This window comes from Nestor notabilis, unplaced genomic scaffold, assembly GCF_000696875.1.
Source record: "Nestor notabilis isolate BGI_N333 unplaced genomic scaffold, ASM69687v1 scaffold8953, whole genome shotgun sequence".
NCBI classification, from domain to species: domain Eukaryota; kingdom Metazoa; phylum Chordata; class Aves; order Psittaciformes; family Psittacidae; genus Nestor; species Nestor notabilis.
In genome coordinates, this window is record NW_009923267.1 from 5,482 (window position 1) to 30,926 (window position 25,445).

Genomic DNA, 25,445 nt, shown 5'->3' on the forward strand with positions numbered 1-25,445 from the left:
GCTGGCCGGTTCCCAGCTGGGAGCAAGGCTATGTGTGTATTCACAGTAGGCACACACACAAACAGGCTTTCAGTACACATACACCCAGCTGGCCACGCAGGCCCTTATATACCCACGTGCACACATGCATACAAAATAGAGGACTCCTCACCCTGGAAAACAGCTAGAAATGGAATTTCATGAGAAGATGGGACAGACTGTCAGGCACAGTGCAGCGACAGACACATGTACTGACCGGGCCCTGTAATTCCCTTATTCTTACATTTTTCCTCACACTTGTTCCTCTTCAGACTAACTTGATCCTTTCCCTGCCTTTGGTTCCTCCCCTAAATATTTATAATAAGCATATAATCTCAAAATAATCATCCCATGTGTCCCACATGCCTTGTAGGCAGTAACCCCCTCGGTCAGTAAGGTGATTATGGGAGAACTCCTGTTCTGTCTTTTTCTGTCTTTTAGGGTTTCACACCCAGACCATGCTGCAACAGCCCTGTGAGCAGCCAGGTCAGGGTGTACCTTTTCCCTGACAAAGCTACTGGGATCCTTCTGTGTGTAGTTGTTCCTGTGTGCTGCTTTCTGTGTAAAGATTATCCTTTTAACACAAAAGCCTTTATTTTGAACGACGTAGCATATTGTGGTGGAAAAGCCTGTAGAATTTGTGAATTAACAGGTAGCCAGTGATCTAAACAATTTTGAATCCTCTATTTTGGGGAAAAAAAAATTGGATTAAATCTGTTGTGAAAGAAGCTAATTGTTATTTGAACTTCTAGGGATTTGCTATGTTGTTTGCATTTTGTTCCAACTGATTGTTTTATGTTGTGATCTTTTCATTAGGAATGAAAGAAGACCTCATTTTGCAATTTGAACCACAACCTCTGCCAGCCCCTTCTGAGAGATCTCAAGATAATGATCTTGATATCTCTTTGGAGCAAGAATCTGCTTGTGACACTCAGCCAGAAGAGAAGGTCCCCAGTGAATCAGAAGGTAAACCTTTTAAACTTGAGATTTAACTTAAACTTTTGGGTTTATAGTAGAAGAGATTTAGTTTAATTTAGCAAATAAGTTTCGTATTAAGTAAAATGTCTTTAGTACATTCCTTGATACTTGTGAAGTATTTCAGTGTTCAGTGGTTTATGATGTTTGTCACAGATGATAATGCTTTAATGATTGTGAATTTAGAAGTTAAAATGTGACTTGTTTTTCTAATATTCTTCAGTTTATTAGTATACTGAGAATAACTTTTAAGTGTAAGAACTACATTTGTTTGCCAGAATTATTCCTATATAACTACTATAAAGTCAGTTTATTGTATGTCCTTTATATCCAGGTTTGAGATGGAATCGCTCCAGCGGGTGCGTGTGTGTGTGAACTCTTGTGACATGTACAGGGCCACACGATGCAAACACAAAATGTGTTGGTGAACTTTGCTGCTTGGCCAAGAGTTTTTGCCACATCCCTTTGGCACAGGCCATTTCTTGGTCTGTGTTGCATCGTGCCAGTACAACGGAGGGCAGCAAGTTCCAGGGGGTGGGGGTGGGGGAATGGTACCGCTTATTTCTGCAACAGTATGCTTAGTTGTCTGGCTGTGGAACACTAGAACTAGCTTAGCCCTCTTTTTATAGCATGCAGAGACAAAGTACTGCTTCTCTCTTGCAGGTAGGAGAAAATACTGTTAAGCTTTTGAACTTCATAATGTGAAGCTATTTGTCCAATTGTGCAAGCAATTGAAAACAAAAAAAAGAGGTTTTTTGTTTTTATGATGCAAAGATATGCATTACCCAAAGCTCTCAACAGTATATATCCTTTCTAGATCATGAAGATGCAAAAACTCACCAGCCTCAGTCAAAACTTGCCTTAAAGAAATTGCTGAACAAGATTAGAAGCCAAAAAGAGGAGTGGACATCAAAAAGTGAGAAAGATACTCAAAGTGAAGTTGAGACTATTGAATCAGGCACAATTGCTAGTGAAGAGAGACCATTGTGCAATTCAGAACTTAACTTTGAGCAACAAAAAAACATAGTTTGTGAAGCCAAAGGTATGTAATACAGACTTGCAGCAAAATTTGTTGTGTAGGAGCACAAAGACGTGGAAGAGTGGACTGTAACAAAACTGTTTAATGAAGTGGTGGTGGTATGTTGCCAGAAAGTACAGTTCTGTCTTGGCCCACAGTGCACTGTGCATTTGTTGAAGCCACAAATAGGAGAGAGTTTTGTTCTTATATCCAACTTGCCTGGTAAGGTCTTGTGGAGAAAAGATGTCCAAAATACATTTGTGTCTTTTAAATCTTACCTGAATTGTTGTAATATTTGGTGTTGCCTCCAGGAGTAGAATTCTCTGGGGGAAATTGGTCATTGAAATTCTGTACCTGTTGAACTGGAAAAGCCAGATGCTTTGGAGATTCACAGCTAGAAATGCACAAGATAATCATGAGCTGATGGGTCTGAAATCACAGGGAGGCGGGTTCTGCTTCCAGGCACCATTGTGAAAAGTCTGGAATTTATAGCAATTAGATGTTCCATTTTGTTTGCTAGCCAGATCGTTTTGAGGTTACTTCCCATTTCTATCCTTCATGCTATTTGGTTATGTGCTGAAGTTGGTGGACCTGTATGGCAAATGGGATTTCTGAAGTGTTAAAGTGATCAAGTTGTGGTGTTTTGTTGTTCATTTGGGGTTTTTTGTTTTCTTTCATAGGGTGCTTGTTGGGCTTTTATTGAACAGATTAGGTGATTTAGTTCAGTCATCTACATGGATCCACCAGCTTAATGCCTGGGGATTGGAAAATGAAGCATGAATGAAAACATACCTCTGGGGAAAATGTGCTGTTATTTGAAACTGTTAGCACAGGGTGCAGACTTGCTTTCTGTGCAGAAACCAAACACTTGCCCAGAGAGCAGCAGGTTTAGACCCTCTTTGTTCAAAGAGGTTAATGTGTGCCTTTTCATTCCTCACTATATTGCTATTAGGCTACTAAGTAATCTGGGTAGAAGCAGTCTTCAGTCCCGTTGGAACTAGGCCATGACTGCACATTCAAGACAGACACATGATAAAGGACCATTAAAAGCTTAGAAAATACCAAAACCTGATTTTCCAGTTTATGGAGACAGGCAGAGTAGTGGGATGGAGCAGCTTTCAAGAGCAGCTTGTGTGTTGTGTTTAGAGAGGCTGGGGAACTGTAAAGCAAGATGTAAAGATCCAAGGCCCTTTCTGATTGCAATTACAGTTAAATAACGTGTATTTTAGACTCTGTGAAAACGCTGGATAAGACAGTTGCAGCTGAAAATTCAGTTCTAATCCATCCTCAAGAACAAGCAGCTAAAATCAGAATGCAAGAGAGACAAAAGTGGGTAAGTGTGTTCGTACTCACTCCTTTCTCAGTTATGGTGTAAAAACAGTGATTTCCAGCAGTCTAAAAATGCCTCAGGCTGTACAGCAGGTGTAGACCCTTTTCACGTGCTTATGACACTTAACTTTTACTGTAACATTTTCTGTACTTACCTTCTGTGTATTAACTATTTGTAAATGACAGAGCTGCAGCTGGAATTTAGAGTGGAAATAAACATTTCTTACTATCTAACAAGTGCTGTAGGCAAGGGGTGCCACTGTATAATTAAACGAGAATCTCAATTTAAAGTTAGTATCTTTGCTTTTGGGAGGATGAAGTCAACAATACATAACTCTGTGAAAATAAAAACTTTGCTAACCCTTTATAATAACATAGGAAAGTCTGTGGGATTGTGGTTGGAGCGAGAGAAGTTTACAAACCTTGAGTATTCTGTGTGGTTTATTGTTGGGGTTTTCGAGGTGTTTTTTTGTTTCTGCATTTTCCTAGTTAATTTTAAGAAACACAAAATCTTCTGTGTCTGTGTGAATGCTACATCTATTTAGAAAATAATAACTTTGTGTATTATTTTACTATATGTATATGTCATTTCAGTGTGTGTTTCATGGTATTTATAGGTTTTGTTGTATCCTTGGAGACCTACAGGCTCTGCTATGATGGTTTATCAATTAACAAAAGAAAAGGAAAGTTGAAATTCAGGTCTTAGTGTAGCCTTAAAGTGTAGAGTTAAAGTTCAGAAAATCAGGAAATACAATTTGGACAAAATAGTATATTTTAGGAAAAAAATAAAGGCAGCAGATCCTCTGTGAAAGTGTGGTTACCTTCTTTCTCATTCATTTTCTCCCACTTTGCACCTGCCCAGGTTTATGTATTGCTGTGTCCACATTAACTGTTCTCAGCTCTGGCTTTTTCTCTAGTTGCTTTTCCTGTCATCCCCTTTCAGTCTGTCTCATTAAAGGCTGTTGTCCCCTTCATCTTTGCCAGTACTTGGCCATTTTCCCTTGCTTCCATTCTCGAAGTATACGTGCTGTTACAACACATGGGTCTAAGTGATTTGTAGCTGATAGGTACATGGGAAGAGAATAAAAACAAACAAACCACTTCAGAGGTTTATGGAGTGCTCCTAGAGTGGTTATACATTAGCTGTTTGGGGAGTTTTGGAAGGCTTGAATTAACATTTAAATGTGTTGAACTCTTGATGAAAAGCTCTATAAACTGCAAAGTAGATTTCTGAATTCACTTTAAGAAGAGGACTTCTTTTGCAATCTGTGGAAAATTATAATGTACCTTGAATAGTTAGATTCTGATGTTATCCATTCTGTTAATTTGAGAAGAGATAATAGTGTGATAGTAAATGGATCCCGGGACTATTAGAAATATCTAGCCAGTAAAACAGAATTATTCTGGTAAACTTTGGAACTACTTTTAAAGGCCTCTGACAATTCTGAAAGGCCTGTCATAAGCAAGAGAATTTCTGCTGTAAGCTGGAGCATAGTTTTGTGCATGGTGGTGGGGGGTGTGTGTGAGGGGTCTTTTATTTGTCATTCCATTCTAGAGATTGACCCTCATGTTTCTTCTCAATAGAATGAGCAAATAGAGAAGCAGAAACAGGAACAGCTGGCCTTGCTTCAACAAATTGAAGAAGAGAGAGCACGTTTGGAGGCTGATCTTCTTAAGATCCAAATGCAAACCTGTTTGGAGAAGGCTAGGAAAAAAAACGAGGAGGAAGAGCAAGGTCAGATGGTACAAAGCCACGGTGTTCTTTCTACAGAGCAGCAGAACAAAGTAGAACACGAGGTGAAGAATTACAGAAAATTGTGTGTAGCTTTTTAATTATCCTTATTATAAAAATCAGGAGCTATTTGTCAGTTCTAAATTGCAGCAATCAGGAAAATCAGGTTTTAGTTCTTGGGCTATGAATCAGAAGTTCATACTTATAAAAGCTTCCTTTTGTTTACTGTAGAAGCTCGTATTTCACATGATATCACTGGACTTCCAATTTTGGATTGTCTTTGCATAGTCCCAGAGGCAGCGTGTCTGTTTAAAATACCTGTTAGTAAAATGTGCTTAGAGTCATATAATGTTAATGCATGTCCATCTATCCTTTTTCAAGAAGGAAAAAAATAATGGGGGTATGGGGAGAACGACAAAAAAAACCCCACCTCTGTGGTTTTGTCTGTTGAAATCCCAAATAGCTACTGAAAGGAGATGAATTTATTGAGGACATTTAAGGGAAGTAATCATGTTTTTAAATCTTGAATCATTTGCACAACCTGGACTCATCGGAGAATCTGATTGCCTTGAAAATACAGCTCTGTTGGATCATTGCTCCAAGTTTGCTACTGGGTGCATTTACATCTTTGAGCTAAGCTGCTGTAAGCACCATTGACTTTGATGGTGCATGCTCCGCTTGCCAAGAGAGACTGTAGCTGAAGGCCATCTGTTCCAGAAACTGCTTTAGCTTCATTGCCTCAGGCTGAAAGCTCACAGACATCAAAGGGTTGTACACAGTGACTTCTGTAAACTTAGGAGAAAGAACATACGGCTTAAGGTTGTTGCTTTAATAGTTTTCTGTGAGTTATTTTTATATGTACACTGAAAATTGTTTTATTTTGATTAGACTGGAAACACTACAGTGTCAGAACCCAGGAGTCCTGGAGAAGACAGCCATTTACAGCTGATCCGTAATTACCAACAACGCCTTCTGCAGCAAAATAGGTACATTCCTCTAGGAAATGGAAGTCTAAGTTGCCCGTTTCAAAATAATCTGAATTGCTTTGATTATTGAAATTGCTGTTTATCTTTGCCTCACCCTAAAAAGATTTGTGTTTTCGTTCTGTTCAGGCTGCACAGACAGACCATTGAAGAAGGTAGAAAGCATCTACAGGAGTATCAGAATAAACTGAAGCAAAGACACTTGTCTGCTGCAACACCTCCAAGCTCTGTGGACACAAAATCAATTCCTTTAAAGTCTGTCCCAGAACCACTTCTACAGAGGCAGGGAGTGCAGCCCACACAATGCCAGTCACCTGAACAAGTTCGTGCACAAGAGCATGCACAGTTGCTACCTGTGTTTTCAGGAACATTGTGTGTGTCAGAAAACTCATCTTCACAGCAACGTGAAGAGCAAATGCATAACATTTGTCCTGGCAGACATGTGCAGTTTTCAGAAGCATTGAAATTGAAGCATAGAGAGTTTCACTTGCCTTGTGGCTGTCCTTTGCAGGAAGGAGGGGGAATGTTGGAGACCTCCAACAGTTGTGTCAGAGAACCACCTCAGTTGCAGTCACCATCAGAGTTAGTCATGAAAGATGTCACTGCAGCAAGAACACAGCCAGAAGCACGAGTACAACATGTTAGATTTATGTTGCCTGCAGAAGACTCCTCTGAACCTTCAGAAGCAGTGTGCTTCAGCGAGTCATCTCAGAAGATGTCTAACCATCAAACAGAGACAGAAGCTGGAGGAGAGTCTCATGTAGTTCAGGCAGCCCCTGTTGATTCTTTGGCGCGTCAGCAGGGATCTGCAGAGAGCACCATCAGAACAAGCCTTGAACAACCCCTCGGTCTTTCTGAACCCATGACTTTATCTCATGACAAATCTAAAGCCCAGAGTGTTGGGGAATTCTTGGTATCAAAACCAGGAGATGCATCTTTGTTAAATTACTGTGGTATCCTGAATTTAAGGGACAGAGTGTTGGCCTCATCAGAAAGCATCCAAGCTCAGCAAAAGTATTTGAAGGAATTGCAAGAGCAGCTAGATGCACAAAGAGAAGCTCTTCTTTCTAGACAGAAAATACAAGAACAACTACTTTTACAGAAGCAAGATAAACTGAAGGAACAGATGCAGAGACAGCAAGAGGCTTTGAAAGAATTACTGAACAAGCAGGTGAGCTTTATGAATGTTCTGCATGGTGAATCATCTAGTAGGTGATCAAACTTGTGAATGCTACCAATTAGCAAAGTACCCTGTGGAGTGTTGACAGTTTTAGGTGATTTACCATAATGAAAATTTTAATTAGGGCTTGCAATTTGCAATCAGTAGTTCTCTTCTGCAAGCCCCAAGAGTGCAGTTTGGTTCAGTCTAACAGAAAGAGAATGAACTTCTGTGCTTGCTTTCTGAACATAGTGCATGTTGAAATGGTTACGTTGTCTGAAGTGTCTGCAGGTAGAGTTTCCACCTCTAGAAACACAGCTTTATGTGGAAAACAGCTCTTGTATTAGAAATACTTCATAGTAACTCAAAGGATACTGGAAGCATTTTGAATGGATCCCTTTTTAAAGTTTCTCTTGTTAGGGGTACCTGTTAGTGCTTTGGCAGCTGTACTCTTGACTTGTAATCTTGCTTGTTTCTGGGTAACAGAAGAAAAATCTGAACATATTTTTAGTCTCTAAAGAAGCTTCTTTTGCTCCCTTCCTGTTCTAATTTTGGGTTGGGTTGTTTGCTTTTTTTTTGGGGGGGGGGGGGGTGTTTTAAACAGAAGCCATCTTAGAAAAATAGCTGCTGCTCAGAGTCTGTCTCGTGCTTTTACAGCCTCCAGGCAGCTAAAATTCCTGAATTCAGGAGCTGAAAAACTAAAAGCAGATTTTTCAGGCATTTTTCCTCTTAAAAATGCTGAGTATTCAGGTCTAATCTAACAAAGGCCTTGAAAATGTACATAATCCTGTTGTAGCACGTGAGGTTTGTAGAGCTAAATGAAATACCTGTATGTCCAAATGGTTTTGTAAGCTCAGCAAGGCCATCCAGTGTCTTGCATACTTGAACTGCTTTCTCAAAATGCTCAATATTGTCCTTCATGGAATGCACACACAAGAAAACGTTGGTTTGATAAATAAGTATAAATATGGTCTTATATACAGTTGCTTCCCCTTCGTACCCTTCTAAGGTGAGACATACCCGCACAAGTGAAGAGCTGACAGAGGCACAACAACCTGACTGGATTAATAGGATTGACTTCCAAGTCTCAGAAAACTACCAGCAAGAGAATTGTGGCAGGAGTGGATTTCATGGAAGTGAAATGATTTCACAGTACAAGGGTCCAGCTGAGCAGACTGGTGAGGCTGAGTAGTATTTTTCATTATAATACTTCTCATTTTGTGCAGTTCAGATGGAGTTCTCTTCCCTCTCCCCAAGTTAATTTGAGATCTGTATGTTGTTGCAACTTGCAAAACTTTGTTTTACAGAACAGTCTGAGGAAGTTCTATTTAGAGAACACAAATGGAGATCTTCCAAACCACCTGTGGCAAAAGTCAAGTTAGGGCTTGATTTGGAACCACATGAACTTAGTGTTATACCAGAAGTAGACACACCGAAGAGTTGCAGCATTTCTTTTGCAGGTAAAATATATATGTATATGGATATAAAATATATAATAAAGGCTGCTGTTCCTGAGAAATAAAGCTTGGAGGCAGTTTTCTTCCCTGAAGAATAATTGAGATGATTGATTATGAAATAATAGCTGATACCGTTGCCTTTTTTTAAGGTATAATTTTTATACTAGCAAAGTGAGTTATAGCTGAGAAAAGCTCATCCTATTAATGTCTGGCTAGAAAAACATAAGCAAAACAAAATTTTGCCAAGAACAGAAAGTAATTCCGTGACTTAAGTTCCTTCTTGATTTCTCTGTTGTGCACAGTGTGTTAATAGACAATTGTACAATAGTTGGGCAGGGAACCATGAGAGTTGGTGGACAGTGGTAAAAGGTTTAGCTTTTAAGCGTCCTATGACAGTGAGTGTGAAGTCTTTTAAAGGAGTTAGTATCAAGTTTCTACAGGAATTTTTAGACCAACTTTTTAAGGTGTTTTTTTTCCCCCCATTATAAAACACTCTTTGTAAAAGTTTTGGAGAGCAGCTACGCAAAGCGATTGTTGTTTTGTAAGTATGTTTGTTACGGTCTGCATGAAATGCTTTATAATTCATTGTAAGGCACATTAATGAAACAGCTCCAGCAAATGGATGCTTTCTAAATGTAAGCATTTGAATTGAAGTCTCTTCATAGCTAAAATTTAATGCATATTTTACAAAAGTTTTAATATTGTGCCAGTGTTTCGGAAAGGGTGAAGCAGAACAATGTGAGTAATTATAGGCCTGTCAGGCTGCCATTCATCTGGAGTAAAATAATGGAACAGCTGATATGGGGGATTTTTTAATTAAAGCAAAGTAATTAATGCTGGTCAGCATCACTTTCTACACATGAATTCTTGTTGGACCAATTATTAGACAAGTTTTGTTGGTGAAGGTTTTGATTGAAGAATAGTCTCAAAAGCACTTGGCTTAGTGTTACACACCTTAATTAAAAAAGAGATTAAAATCCAACTACATCCCAAAAAAGTTTTCTGAAATACATCCTGTGGAATTCTAGAGAGAATACTCATTTTCTGGATAATCCCAGGTGACTTATTCCTATGGAAGGTATTAGAAAGTTGACCTGGAGTTTTTTGTTGGATTGAGTGGTAAAAAACGGCTGTTGTGTGGGGCAGGTTGGGGAGAAACTGTGAAGCCAGAGCAGAGGAGTTCTATTCCTCTGGATTTAGGAAAAACACTCAAAGTTTTGGTGGGTTTGCAATGTGAAAAAATAAGTTTGAATTTTTTTTATTAAAGAAATACTGTCGTTGAGCTAGGAATTATTTTTAGGAGGTCTGTGACCTGTGTAAACTTTCAATCTGTGTAATGCATAGGCTTTAATGCAGAGGTTTTACTGACCTGGTACAGCTGTTAAAATGGAGCATGGTACAGATGCAGCAGGTTATTTCTGTAGGATAGAATGTGCATCTTAATGTTTTTCACGTATTGCAAACCACTGCATTTCTATACCTAAACTGATTACAAATGTTTTCAATTCAGCTAAAACAGATTCTGTTTCTGGAGAATCTTCTCCCTGTTCAACCACGGGGGAGTTTTCATATGTGAAATGTTACAGTCACAGAGAAGGCAGGAGGTTACCTTTGAGCATAACAAACTCTGATGAACAAATCTCCAGTGGAAGCCAAAGGAACGGGAGATTATTACAAGAGGTGCTGCTGCTGAATGCTGAGAGTTCATATTATTCAGGTGAGGAAATCCTCTTTCTTCAAGGAATTATGTGAATGCCATTCAGCACTGCTAATTTTACTGCTGGTTATTTGTAGCATTTGACTTGACTTGTTAAAGAACATGCAGTGCTATTTAAATACTGTTCAATTTTAAGTACAAAAAAAGGTGTTCTAAGTGTGGGTGTAATAAGCACATGTCTCAGAATGATTGAGTTCTTACCCTTCTTTTGTGATCCATTACTATTCTAGTAACAGAAGTCCATGCAGCAGTAAACTTTATTGCTAGTCAGCAGTTTCTCATCCAACACATGTGCTTTGTAGAACTGTCTGTTAAGAAACTTCATTTGTATTACCTGGTTGCTCTGCCCTTACCACCAGAATCCCCTGCGCACACAGGGAGCAAAGTGCTTTGGAAAGCCACATGTGTGTCTTCCTCTTGAGGGTCACACCTTTGAGGATAGACTGTGTCCATAGGGGACAAGGTTAGTGCGAGTCTGTAAATTAAACCAAGTTGGTTTGGTTATCAAAAGAAAAACAAGATGGTTTTGTTATTAAGTGGTTTGCAAATGTTTCAAGTTTTAGAAGAAAAATAACTTGAACCCTCTCAAATTTAGAGGCAGGCATGCCTGAACGTAAAATAGACTGCTGCTGACGTGTGGCAAGATGAGTCGGGACCTTTGGACACTCGGTATTTATTCCTTCCAATGCAATTGGGTTAAAAGGGGCTAACAGAATGCAAACCGTTAATATGGAATTGCAGAGTAACCCTACAGATGAGACTGGCAGTTTGATGGCATAAACCCAATTTCCTTAGGAAGTCAGCCTGAAAATAGTGACTGGATTTCAGACATGCATCTCTTTCACAGTTCTCCTTCATTACATATCAACAGGCTTGTCTCTCATTATTCATCTTCAGCGGTGCTCTTGAGCCATGTTCCAGATGTGATTATCTTCATGTGTTGCTGCCCTATACAGAGATGTTATTCCAAGCATTATTATTTTTTGTGATCCAACCTAACCCAAGATTTCAATTAGTTTTTTAGTAATCCCAAATATTTGTCCGTAGTTCATTATTTTGACAGATTGTCTTACCCATCACCAAATGAGCAAACTACAACTTTTTGTTTGTCTACATGGTTGCATTTGGACTAATCCCTGTTTTTATGTTGTCTTTAGTGAGTGGTTTGTTCAGTCTTTTGTCTTTCAAATTTCACCCTAAAGTAATTGCTGCTATTTTATTGCAATTTCTCTTGGAATAAGAAATGCATTCTGGTTATTACAGGCTCAGTTCTTAAATACGAATTCTTTGTCACAGTGTGGTGGCCAGGAGGTTAAGACTTGAAAGTCCCATGTGGATGTCAGGAAGCTGGGAGGAACAAGAGCCTTGCACTGTTATTTTGGAGGGAGAATATTGACAAACCTTCCTTTATGAGTCACTAAATACAGCTTTTTAAGGATATTAATGTAATAAAGTCATGAGATATGAGCATGTTGTATTTTTAATTAGTTTGGTTTATAACATGAAATTGCTCCTGTTCATCCCTTATATTAACATCACATGAACAATGCAGGTTATTACAGTGTAGTAATGAAACATTTGTAGCATGGCTCTCCATATATACGAGAGGATTGAATCTCATCTCATATGTATCCTAAATTACTGCCTGTCACACTGATATCCTTCCGAAAAGAATATCTTTTCTTTCAGAAATATATCTAATCTTGATGGAAAGGTATTAGGAAATGCAGGATCTTTAGAAGCTTGTTCCAGCATTTAAGTTTTTTATCAAACTATAAATGACAGCCATTTCTAGCCGCTGCTGCTTGTTATTACTTTGAGTTTAGAAATCATTTGTACTGTGTGGCTTTTCTCCTATGGAGATATTTACATACCAGGTGGGGATATGATGGCAATTTTCATGCTGATTCAAGGAAGTTTCTTCAAGACCTTGCTCATTTTCAGGATCCTCTGTCTCCTGTATCCTGCTCCAAAGAGGAGGAGCAGACCTGCAGCGGATGTAGGCTCAGTCACTACTTCTGCATGCAGCCAGGGGGCGTGTTGCTACCTGGTTCTACTCAAACCTTAAGAGTTCGTTCCTGTGAACCTGAAGACTATACTCTTAGTCTTATAAATCGAAGAGGACAGTCAAAGCATTCTGTGCTACCTATATTGGCACAGTGTTCATCAAATACAGCTTTGCAGAAGGTTGAGGTGATTTTTACTGCTGCAGTGCTACTGTGTTTCTTTACCATTCTTCCACTCTTCATGTAATTTGCAAATTCTGTTGCCAACAGCTCTGTTTGGTTACTGCCCAAAATGTCAGAAATTATCAGGATCAAGCCCGCTAGAGCTCTTTAGAACAATTGTGAGCTTGGGAGGAAAAGAAGCTGTTTGAGAATTTCTTCACCCTTTATTTTGAGATAGGTCAGTAGCATTCAATGTAATAACATAGTAAATGAATTAAGAGTAAGTTAACTTGTCTTTTAATCCAGATATATTTTAGATGTATTTCCTTTCATGTCTTGTACTTTCTCCTAGAAGCCTACTAGACAATAGTGGCTATAGGAAACCTTAGATATCCCCCTCTTGCCTACCCCAAATGAGTTTCAAAATGTTTAATATGTATTGAGTAAGTATCACATCATATAGATAGATACTACTGGTGTTGTCTCAGAGGAAAACTCTTCCCCCCTTTTTGTGTATAGTAGGAAAAATGGAATAACTAGATTTTTCAACAGTTGCATTTTTCTGGTGCTGGTATGGTGCTTCCTTTGCACAGAGATACTGAACTTACACATACAAGTAAGAACATCATGGCAAAGGTGGTTCGTGGTAGTAATCATAGAATCATGGGATGATTTGGGTTGGAAGGGACCTTAAAGCTCATCCAGTTCCCACCCTCTGCCACGGGCAGGGACCCCGTCCACTAGAGCAGGTTGCTCCAAGCCCCTGTGTCCAACCTGGCCTTGAACACTGCCAGGGATGGGGCAGCCACAGCTTCTCTGGGCACCCTGTGCCAGCGCCTCAGCACTCTCACAGTCACGTTATAGTTAAGTAGTTCATTGTTTCTGATGTACTTAGAATGTCTGCTCTTCTTTGTAATCACTGTAATAGTAAAGGGCAAAATATTCCCCCCAGCCCACTTAAATGATTGCAGTGACACTACCAAGGCTGTGTTTCATTCTGCAAAGCCAAAGCACAAGTTTCTAGCTCTTCCTGCATGCTCTGCAGTGAGCAGTCGTGCTAGTTAGAAATTTTAGGAAGCTGGCCAAGGAGAACCACTGGTTGCCAATTCAATTGGTGGTACAGTGGAGCAGGAAGTATGCTGTAGGTGAGAAAAAAGTGGTAAGGATGAGCAAAATGAGTGCCCGCATAGCGAGGGCATTGGCAGTAGAGTATTGCTGCCATCTGGTGCTCAGATGAAAACTGCCAACTATGAACTTACCATTTCTTATTGCTTCTGTTACATTTGTGTTCAGCCCAGTCCCAGGATTCTCAAGTGACTCAAGATTCACCAGTTCTTGCTGCTGAAGTTGGAGAGGGAATTACAGCACATTCTGGACCATCGTTCAGACCTGATAATACGGTTAGTCATATCAAAATAATCATGTAACATAACTTGCTCCTTACTTTGTGATAAAGTCTTTGTCTCATACTGGGGAGTTAAGCCTGGGTGCAGTACTGTAGATGCAGCCAGAATAAGGAAGCACTAAGTGAAGAGAGGTAATGACTGCAATGGGTCTGCTACCAACTGTGTTCCTGTTCATACAGCACAGGATGCTGTTACCCTCTTTGCTGCCAGGGCACACCATGGGCTTATGCTCAGCTCACTGTCTGCCAAGACTCCTGGGTCCTGTTTCAAGGGCTGCTCCCCAGCTTGGCCTGGTGCATGGAGTTCTTCCTTCCCAGCTGCTGGACTGTGCATTGCTCTCACTGGGCTTCAAAACATTCCTGCAGGGCCAGCCTTGTGAGGTCCTTCTAGATGTCATCCCTGCCATTTAGTGTGTCAGATGGTCCTCCCAGCTTAGCGTTACCTGCAGACTTGATAGGAGCGTGGTGTACTTCTCTGGGTCATGTCCAAAGAGGACAGGTTCTAGGACAGTGCCCTGTGGTACTCTGCTTGTTCCCCACCTCCAGGTGGAGTGTAATGCATTAATCACTGGCCTCTGAGCCTCACCATCCACCCAGGTTGTGACATCCAGTGTTGTGAGAGACAGTGTCAAAAGCCTTGCCAAAATCAGTGTCAATGATACCCCCTGCTCTTCCCCACCCAGAGATCCCATTGTTTTGTCAGGAGATAAAAACAGTATTAAAAAATGCTGTGTATATATGCAATTAGATTTAAATGTACATGTTTTGTATGTGTATGGTAAATATATTTATATAAGGTAGTATATAATGAAAAATGTAGGGGAAGAGTTTCTTAGATTTTTGTCTTTTATTTTCTTAGTGCAGATTTTAATTCAGAGTTTGGGAAGAATGATTCACATCTAACCCTCGTTCTCTGTTTTGTGACTTTGTAGAGCTTACCTCAAAATGGAGGAAGAGAATGTTCTAGGATATTTTGTATATTTTTAGTTTACTCTCTTAGAACTATATTTTTAAGTCAGTCTCTTGCATGCAAAAGGCTCAGTATTGCAAGTACATGTAAAGCTTTGAGTTTCTCATGTGTTGCATATGTCCCTCTGAGATCTACTATCTTCTACTGAAGTAGGTCTGTGATGAGAAATAGCCAAATCTGACCACCAGAAGATAAAACAGTCTTCCAGGTGTTATGATTTGTATGTAGTTCTGAGAGGCTTTACAACCTTGTGTGTGTGTGTGTGTGTGTGTGTGAACGTGTGTGTGTGTGTTGAGGGGAGGGGGCTGTTGGGGAGTGATGTGTCTGGGACATGGGGTGCGGATGGTTTGTACTGAGCGATGATGAACCTGTGTTTGCCTGACTGTGCAAGACATGAGGGCTTCTACACTTGAACTGAGCTCAGGATAAAATACCTGGTTAAAAGCTTTAATTGTGGACATCTGAACTCATGGTAATAGGTGTGTTTGTTCATGCTAGGAAACACTTTCTAAAGTAGGATCCACAAACTTAGGTTCAGAGGCACTGATGCAAGAAATACCCTGTGACTTATCATCAACCATTTCCACTGGAAGCTTTTTGACTAATGAAGTGTTGGATGTAAACCCTCTTGACCCTGGTAAGCGTTTGGCTTTTGTTCTTCTAAAAGGAAATGTAAGTTTTGTCTCTATTTGACAGCAGAATGGCTCTAACTCACTGGGCGTAAGTTCTTCTGAAATAAGCTAATATGGAGCTTCACCTAAGAATGGTTAATATGTCTCCCAGTTGGGTTTAACTAGAAGGTTCCATTATGTGCTCATGATTTTTTCACAACATCTGCTTTGGCAAGGGATATGTGGGGTTTCATGAAGCAGTTTTTAAGTGGCAAGTTCAAAACAACCTGATTCCCAAATGATACACTGATGAAAGTTTCCTAATCAACATGTCAGTGTTACAGAGCTGTCAGTGTTGTCTTGCTGTCAAGAGAATTGTTTCAATATCTGCTTGCCAGTAGGAATTCTTCATAACTTGAGAAAATGTTTGAATGCCATATTGACTTGTACTAGTTTTCTGGGAAATAGGTGTTCACATCCTCTTTTGCTTGCAGTCTGCCTCTGCATCTTGTTAGCTTTTCATAACATTAAAACCAATTCCTTTATAACACATATATACTTGCTCCTCTATATACTGCCATGATCACTTGTGAACATGGGAAGTGAGTTTGAAAATTATTAGATAGTAACTTGTGAGTTTCTTTAAGGCTTTATATTGATCTTATAAACAGTGTATGTGTTATTCCATGTTTATTCATCAATTTTCAAAGACTACAGTTTGACAGTCTTGAGATTTCAGCAGCTCCTCTTAACCCTAATGTTCTAAACTGGTGTTATTTTGAGTATTAAACTTCATAACTCACGTGACAAATTTGGGCTTTATTGACATAAGAAAGGTAAAGCAAATCCTAAGATCATTTGTTTGTAGGATTTTTTTTTTTCTGTTGTTTAATTATGGAAGAAAAATACCAAAGGTTTCATACTCAGGTGCACAAATGAATTCTTCAAGTCTGGCTGTGTCTTCACCCTACACTCAGTGTTTAACAATGACCTTTCCTAAGAGCTTTGAGCAATTCTTCTGTAATCACAGAGGCAAAGAAGGGTGGGTGCACTAACCAGGAACACCATTTTGGTTGCCTTGATTCCCTCAAATTTCTTGTGTTGGTATTAGGCAATTTCTATTTAAGCATGAATAAAACTGCTACACGATGCCATAATGACGGTCAAGATCACATTATATATCATCATATTTATATGCAATAGGAGGTAAGAATATGCCAGCTAGCATAAAACCCCAGTGTTAATTCTTTTCTGATTTTATTGTTTCAGTACCTACTAAGTCTTACATAGCCTAAAAGTGCTAAGCTGGGATGACTACTACCTAATTAGATAGTATCAACTTGAATTTGTGGAAATCTCTTGTAAGGTTTAAGGCAGCATTGACAGGAGACAGTTAAAGAAACAAAACCCCAGAGCTCCTTAGGAATATTTCATGATATTAAGCAGTGTCTTTTAAGGTGACTTAATGTAAAAGTGGTTTATATGCAACCCATGAACATCTAGCTTTCTGTTTCAGGATTGTCTTCTGATAGTACAGAAGATGGGATTTCGAGAGAAACATCGAAGCACCCTTGGAAGCCCTCACTGCCTTTTACCTTGCTACACAGGCAAGAGAATTTGTCTGGGGCATCTGAAACTCAGCTGCCTGAAGGAGAGATGTACCCTTGTAGAGAAAGTCAGATCTTGCAGAAATCTACTGGAGACCTGAGCTCCTACTTAGAGGACAATACATGTTTCCAAGGTATTCGCCATTGTAAAGCGTTTTTGTGCTGCGATCTCATCATACAGAATGAGGAGGAGTTTACTCAATGTTATGTGTTAGTCTGTAGCATTTCTATTCAGCTTACATTTTAAAGTCAGTAAGGATTCTACATGTGAGAACTTCAATGTTCTTTGTGCTTTGCTTTATGTCCACATAGTGTAGTGGTGGGAAAAACCCAAAAGGTAGCCTGATCGAGCATCTGTTTGATGATAGTCTAGTTCTGTGCCGCTTCCTGCTCCCGTGGCGCGGCTGTTTGTTATCTGTGGCAATCCTATCACTTGTTTAGGCACAACTTTCCCTTCAGAAAGAAGGTAGAGACAATCATATCTAATACTTTATTATTCATGTAGGGCCACGGAATTGATGAAACTGATTATCAGACAGGTGGGAGTTGTGTGCTCTCTAGAACAATGTGACGATTCATGAAAATCAGAACATCTTTCTTGGTTATCATGAAGATAATGCTAGTATTTGAATTTGAACTGCTTCCTCCTGGGATGTTTGAATACCTGGAATCATAAAATGATAGATTAATTTAGACCAGCAAGGACTTCTAGTTATGTGGTCCATATTCTTCCTGCTCACAGCAGAGCCAGCTGAGACGAGGTTGCTTAAGGCCTTGCCCAGACAAGTTCTGAATATCTCTGGGGACAGAGATCCTACCCACCCTGTGCAATATTTTACCAACTTTTATCTCTCCCTCCTCTCTGTTCCCTCCCTTCCAGCCAGAATTTCCTGTGTTCCATCTTGTGTCCATTAACTCTCTTCTTTCACTGAGTATGTTCAAGAGCCTGACTGCATCTTCTCTATACTGTCTCTTGGGGTATAGAAGACAGCAGAGATCTCTCTGCCCTTTCCTCCACACCCCAAATCCTTTCCTTAAGATTGAACAAACTCAATTTTTAGCTTCTCTTTGTACATCATTTGCTTCAACCTTCCTTTCTTGAAACATCCATCTCTTTCACCCTGGGTTTTGCACTGGGAAGCCTATAGTGCTTCTGCTGCAGTCTCGCAAGTGTTGAACAGAAAGCTCAGACATCAGCTTTTCATTTTAAAACAAATTGCATCAGTGTAGCACTTTGCTGCTGCTTTTTTTACCTGTGTTGTATCAGAGTGAAAGAATTGGGCGCTGTAAAGATTCATTTTGTTTTCTACAAGCTTATTTGTATACCTGCAGAATTCTATATACTTTACTTGTTGCATGTAGAAGCAAAGTGTGATGTGTCCATGGGCTTTTTGAGAGGGGTGTTGGGAGGGCTGGTGTTGTGCTTGTTTTTAGAACAACCTCTTTTCTTACAGCTCTAACAGCTGAACTTGATTTTTCTGAAATGGAGAGACTTTTTCCAAACTTCCATCACCAGTTCTTTCAGCCTTTGGAACCAAGTCTTGACTTTGATACTTCATCATCCTGTTCTCAACACAGAATTTCACAAGACAGTAGAGAATTTAGCAAGGTACTACAGAAAACCTCTGTGGATGAAATGCTTTAGCTTAAGATTTCTGTAGGATTGAAATGTGTAATTCCTATACTGTCTATTTAGAAGAAACACAACAGTGACTTTTGGGGACATGTAGGAAGTACTGGTTGTAGCAGAAATGTGATCCAAAAATCAAATACTACCTTTAGCTTTTCATATTTCTGAGAAAATGAATCTTAAATCAAGATCATTTTTGTTTTCCTGCCACTAGACTTCAGAAGTTTCAACTAAAAGTCAAGACACTTCTACATCTCTGGAAGTGGGAAACTCCAGTTTGACTATACAAAGAAGCAGTCTGCCTTCTGGTCTGGAAACAAACAGGCCAAACAACATTACACCAGAAGAACAGTCTGTTGAAGAAAACCTTACTCCAGGTATGTGCAGCAGAGTCAGATCAATGCTTTCAGAACCAGCCCGTTGCCAGTATGTAGATAGAACCCTCAAGGTAGGTTTGCTGTGTTGAAACTGGGAAGGAACTCTTCACCTGTCTGTCCGTCCTGCTCTGAAACGTCTTAACTCTGCTGCTGCTCTCACACATTGTCTTTTCCACCACCTTTAATGGGCAGAACTCCTAAATACTGTGAAGTTTTATTTCCTCAGTAGCTGTTGACTTTACTACAAAAGCAGACCTGCATATTCAAGTCACTGGAATGGATATTGTGTTACTTATTACTTGTGCAGTAATTATGATGTTAGTGAAGAAATATCAGCTCTGGCTGAAACTGTCAGTTCTAGTGCTTTCCCAAAAACTTATTCATACATATCCATCATAGTTCAAGTTTGAGGAAAATAAGGAAGTTCCAAAAATTGATTAAAATTTTGAGGACTATGTGTTAAAATCTCTCACCTGACTCATTTGTCTTTTATCTGTTGCATCCTTCAAGAAACCACTGCATTTCCTTCTCCACTCTTAAGTCACACAAGGAGTCATCATGTACTGCACGCTGTGATGTGTGCTCTCATTACGCAGTTGCTTTAACTATCTGCAAAATAAAGAGGGGGAGAAAGGAAGGAAATGACTTTTAAATGACAATGTAGTAATTAATTTAGTAGATTAAAAGTTTATGATTCTACAGCAGCATTAACTGCAGCTTGTAACAGGAAAAATACTTTTTAATGTTGAATTCAAGGTAACTTTATGTATGCTAAAGATAAGAACCAATATAAAATTCCAAATGCAGCTAGCAGTAATCTTAATATTTCTGAAGCTCTTTTCAGAACAGAACATTCAGAACTTCAAAACATGCTATTTCTAAATTGCTTATAGAAACAATGTTTGTGCTTTAAATTTAACTGCAGTATCTCCCCATCCCTTAAGTGGTTTTATAATCCCAAACCAATTACTGTTGTGCTTTAAAACAGGGTGGAAAATAAGATAAGCAACAGGTTTTTTGGGTTGTCAGTTCAAGGTAGGTTGATACCTAAGTCCATCACTGGGGAAATTGTCTCTTGACGGCTGATGTTGCAGTGCAATTCCTCACTCCTTGTGAACAACTGTTATCAGAGACAATATTCTTTTTATACATGTAGAATTAAGGAATAGAGATAGTATCTGTTTGTACGTGCAGAACCTAAGGGAAAGGTAATTTAGGGTGTAATATTGTAACTTGTAGGAACAGCAGTCATTGTTCCAATTTGTGTGTTTTCTTCTATTCTGAAGAGTTTCTACCCAAGTAATGGTGTTTTGGTTTTGTTTCTTCCTGTTTTACTTTGTTGGAGGCAGAAAAGGGACTCAAAGGACTTCCATTTACACAGTATAAATTGTAAAATCCATTGACTTTCAATGTAGTTACAGCAGCATCATTACGAAGTCTGTCCCTAAAAACAGAATCATAGAATCACAGAGTAGTTTGGGTTGGAAGGGACCTTAAAGCTCATCCAGTTCCAACCCCCTGCCATGGGCAGGGACACCTTCCACTAGAGCAGGTTGCTCCAAGCCCCTCTGTCCAACCTGGCCTTGAACACTTCCAGGGATGGGGCAGCCACAGCTTCTCTGGGCACCCTGTGCCAGCGCCTCAGCACCCTCACAGGGAAGAACTGTTTCCTAACATCAAAACATATTCTAAGAAGCAGCAGGAAGCATTTAAGTTGCTTTGTGAACAGTGAAGGAATCATTTTATGTAATGTTAACAGTGTTATGTTTGAAGAAACATAAGCAGACTGGTTTTAAACAAAATGTTTCTTCCTATTTACTAGACTTCTGTTGTACATTACTGAAAAGCCACCCTAGGGAGGGACTTTCTGATGTGGAAATTCTGTTGTGATGGCCAGAATTTTGACTCTTCATTGTTTTTAAAACAGGATCTGAGGAATCTTTTCACCCACTGCCCTTAGAATCTACTCTGAGCAACCGCTGTCAGAACGCTGATCAGCCATGGGGCCTTAGTGCTGCGTTACAGAGATCTTCTGACCAAACCCCTGCAATGAGCAAGTGGGGCGATGAGAACTGCATTTCATCTGCCAGAGAATACGAAGAGCTGGCAAGAAATATGGAACGTATTGATCTCCAGTGTTCAGTGGAGGATCTGCAAATTGAAAGTCTGAATCCAGTGCAAGAGCAAGAATTTTACCAGCTAAATACCACACCAGGCACAGTGGATGTAGCTTTACCTCAGCACTTACTAAAAGAGACTGTGTCTTCTGAAAAATTACCTGTGGAGGCATTGGATAAGAAGTTTGTTAAGCTTCCTGAAAGATCAGTTCATGTACATGAAGCAAATAAAGCTGTGGAGATGGATTCTCAGTGCAGTAGAAGTATGAAGGAGCCAGATCAAAGCTTTCCAGAGGAACAAAAATCTTTGAGGATTCCCAGAGAAAGAAACTTGGAAGACTCAGACATCCATTTACAGGCTGTTGTACATCAGCGTGGTTCTCTCCTAGAAAGACATGAGAAACACTCTTGTTCTGTGCCCAGAAGCTCAAGCTGTATTCCAGTCTGGGTGAGTGGAACAGATTGCCAAAAGCAGTAATTTGTGCAAGGCTTTATTGTTGGCTTTTTACTTTGTGTGTTGTTGCACCAACTTATTTTAGACCTTTAATATCTGACAGCTTGGCAAATGTTGATTTTTATGGTTCTAGTCTAAGACCCATGTGTTTTCTGGACTTCTGCCCTACTACTGCTTTCAGATCATGGCACTGAAGTCATTAGCAGTACCCAGAATGAGCTGGAGGTCTCATGATTGTTGGGGGAGCTTCATCTCTTACTTCATCTCCTCCTAGCACCAGTTGGTGCTGCATATGTATCTGCACTGCATGGCACAATGACCTCACTGATCAGCCCTTACCCCCATTTAGAAGCCTGAAGGAGGTAAAGAGTCAGAGCATAAGCAAACTTAAGGAAACAGCTTTGATGTGGGTTTAAAAGAAGATAAAATGTTTGCCCTAGAGCTGAGTAATTTAAACTGGAGGTGAGTGGAGGAGAGGGGGAGATTTAGTTGTTGTTTGGGTTGTTTCGGGTTTTTTTAACACTGGTCTATAAAATACTTTGCATTGGACTCAGTTTCCAGGGTCTGCACATGTCAAAACCTCAAGCAAAGTGCTCTGTCTGCATTTCACTTCCTGCTTGGGGGCACATTTTCTTCATTCTACATGTTGAATGAGCCTCCTCTTTCTGACAAGATAACAGGTGGTGCTATTGCTGGAAATAGTGATTTTAGATCTTTTTTTGTTACACTGATGTCTTGTATAATTTATTTTCCAGGAGACTGAGTCAGGTTGTGGTATTATGGAAGAGCCTGAGCTCACCTTGATAAGCTCAAATGACATCAGTATTGCAGAATCAGACACTGAACACAGTAACCGAGGGAAGATTAAGGAGGATAAAATGAATAGCCCAGCAGCTGTGGATCAGTCTGGATTTCATGGTTTTACTGAGGTGAGTCTTTATTATCTAATGTAATTATGATTTTAACTTAGGCTTAATCCTAATAAGGAGAGGCCCCACTGTAGCAGTTAATCCACTGTTGCAAACCAATGTTAGGGTTATCTGTGCTAAGTAATTGCTTAGATCATGTTGGTTTGATGCCATGTTTTCCAGACAGATCTAATAGATCTTAAATTTGGGCTATTCCTTAAAATCACTGCCTTGTCATGTCAGTGCAGTTAGAGTTTGGGAGGACTTCTGTTGAGAAACAGAACCATCTTGCTGGCAAGACTAACTTGTATCCCATTAGTTGAAGACTTGAACGAGAGGTGAGGGTGGGACAAAAGCTACAAACTAAACAGGGGAAAAAAGGACAAATCCCTTCCCTGGGGATGGAGCTAACCAGGCCCACACAGCAGTGTGAGGTCTATGGGGAAAATATGGTCAGCTCGTCATCCTGCCATGCTTCATGTGCCTGTGGCATGCTTGTGCTTATGTAAAGCAAAGGCAGTGAATTGTAGTGGGACTGGTTTGTAATGAGAGTAGTTTGGGAGCTGAAGCAGTAACATAGAACCAAGTAATCTCTGTCTGTCAGATGAAGTCACGTTTCAATTGTAGGGGGCATCTAGAACAGGTCCTGAAAGTGCTTAAATATGTCTTTTATAAAGTAACCAAAGTGTGGGCAAGGGAGAGGTGGGTGTCACCTTTAGCTGAGAATGGGGCAAAGGGACAGAGCAGTGAGAGTGGTGGGGAGACCTGGAGAGAACAGGAGGGAAGGAAAACATATCCATTGGGATGGAATTCCACAGCCCTGTGTTAAGAACAAGCAGATGAAATCTGGTGGGCAAAGGTTCTTTAATGGATTATTTTTAAGTTTTAAAATATTTTTAGAAAGTAGCTTTTCAATGCTCACTACCAGGATCCCCTTCTGGCGTTCTTGCATCTGCTATCAGGGCAAAAGAGTACATCTTTTATCTGCATTGGGTCTGTGCTAGTGGTACAGCACTACTGCTTCACTCAAGTTTGTTGTGTATATTAAGCAATTCCATCACTGATTCCTTTTGAAACAGGAGAGAGAATTTCTACCACTAGTTCCAGATGCAGATTATTCGCTGTTTGCAAGGCCTGACAGTTCTTCCAAGGCCCAGAGTCCTGGTGACCGTCACCTCCCATCACATGACACTGCAGGTAAGTGTCAGTCATAGAGTCATGGAGTGGTTTGGGTTAGAAGGGACCTTAAAGCTCATCTAGTTCCAACCCCTGCCATGGTCAGGGACACCTTCCACTAGAGCAGGTTGCTTCAAGCCCCTGTGTCCAACCTGGCCTTGAACACTGCCAGGGATGGGGCAGCCACAGCTTCTCTGGGCACCCTGTGCCAGCACCTCATAGTGAAATATTTTGTCCTAGTATCTAATCTAAATCTCCCCTCTCTCAGGTTAAAGCCATTCCCCTTGTCCTATCCCTGCATGTCCTTGTCAAAAGCCCCTCTCTGGATTTCTTGTAGCCCCCTTTAGGCACTGGAGCTGCTCTAAGGTCTCCCTGGAGCCTTCTCTTCTCCAGGCTGAACAAGCCCAGCTCTCACAGCCTATCTTCATGGGAGAGATGCCCCAGCCCTCAGAGCATCTTCATGGCTTCCTCTGGACTCTTGAGCATGTCCATGTTCTTCTTGTGTTGGGGGCTCCAGAGCTGAACACAATATACTTAATATACTGAAGTATATTCAGCATGCTGAATATATTCTTCATTATACTTCACTACACTGAAGTTGAGATAGAGAAGGTCTTTATGATAAAATACACCTCTCCTTTGGGAAACGTGGAGCATCTTTTACTTAGGCAAGTGCCTCTCACTGCTCAGGCTTGGTCTGTAGTACATTTGCCCCAGGTTTAATATATGTCTTACTGATGAGGAAGTATTGACTCATCTCTTCCTACACCAGGCTGTCTTTGAAAGTTCGTAACATCTACAATACACTGGGGTTTTTGTGTTGTAACTACTTAATTTTGAAAAATTCTGCTGTGTTTTGTCATTTCCTGTCATATTTTGTCACTTGTTTTTTATTTCCTGCTAGTCCCAAGCTCTGTAGCCAAAGATTGTCTGGTTTTTCTTATCCTGATGGTAGTGTGGAACATCAGTAAAACACTGGAGTATTTTTCTGTCCTGGATGAACAGCAGTAACATGAAAGACAGGAATGGACAGAACTTAAGTGTGTCAGGGACTTCTCAGGTCCTTGAGTATGTTTTGAGGCATGAAGATGCTTTCAATGCAGTATTTGTCCTGATAAACCCACTTATGGTTATTGGATTCCATAGGCCTGAACTGCTGCTCAGCACTCACAATGTGATTCTCCGAGTGTGATTTACCAAAGTAGTCAAGCTCAGCATTTTAGGAGAAACACATTGACTTGTACAACTTACTAGAGGTGATGCTGACTTACTAGAGGTGATACTGCTCATGGCTAGAAGTGAGGAATGTTCAGCCTGTTCACTTTCTCTCACAGTGATGGTGTTGGAGTTTGCAGCTACACCCGGAAGTCTGCAAGAATCTTTCTTAAGACGGAAGCAGAACTTCATCCAGAAATCCCTGAAACGAGTAGAAGGAATAAAAAATAAAGAGAGAGCAAATGAGAAAGCAGAAAGAAGAGGAAAGTCTGACAAGTTTAGCAGGCAAAAGGAGTCTTCTCCTATCACTGGTAGGTTTATTTGGGGACAAATGCAGCATTGGGTATCCTTTCAGTTGCTGTTTTGCATCGAAGAACAGATTTTACAGTTGTTGCATCTTTACTAATGCAGATTGGGCT

The 25,445-nt window shown here is 40.1% G+C and overlaps 1 protein-coding gene across 1 annotated transcript in view; it reads left to right on the plus strand.

Annotated features, from left to right (window-relative positions):
* CEP295 (centrosomal protein 295kDa) overlaps positions 1-25,445 on the plus strand; it is a gene marked incomplete at its 5' end in the record, with an annotated part of 30,024 nt that overhangs the window by 2,253 nt on the left and 2,326 nt on the right. Inside the window, 18 exons of the mRNA XM_010012051.1 lie at positions 835-984; positions 1,811-2,035; positions 3,241-3,350; positions 4,931-5,137; positions 5,961-6,058; positions 6,185-7,226; positions 8,224-8,392; positions 8,522-8,674; positions 10,182-10,388; positions 13,850-13,956; positions 15,430-15,568; positions 17,059-17,283; positions 18,604-18,758; positions 18,994-19,156; positions 21,084-21,721; positions 22,483-22,656; positions 23,715-23,832; positions 25,146-25,337. Of these exons, the coding sequence (XP_010010353.1) occupies positions 835-984; positions 1,811-2,035; positions 3,241-3,350; positions 4,931-5,137; positions 5,961-6,058; positions 6,185-7,226; positions 8,224-8,392; positions 8,522-8,674; positions 10,182-10,388; positions 13,850-13,956; positions 15,430-15,568; positions 17,059-17,283; positions 18,604-18,758; positions 18,994-19,156; positions 21,084-21,721; positions 22,483-22,656; positions 23,715-23,832; positions 25,146-25,337 (4,272 nt within the window). The remainder of the gene's footprint in view (positions 1-834; positions 985-1,810; positions 2,036-3,240; positions 3,351-4,930; positions 5,138-5,960; positions 6,059-6,184; positions 7,227-8,223; positions 8,393-8,521; positions 8,675-10,181; positions 10,389-13,849; positions 13,957-15,429; positions 15,569-17,058; positions 17,284-18,603; positions 18,759-18,993; positions 19,157-21,083; positions 21,722-22,482; positions 22,657-23,714; positions 23,833-25,145; positions 25,338-25,445) is intronic.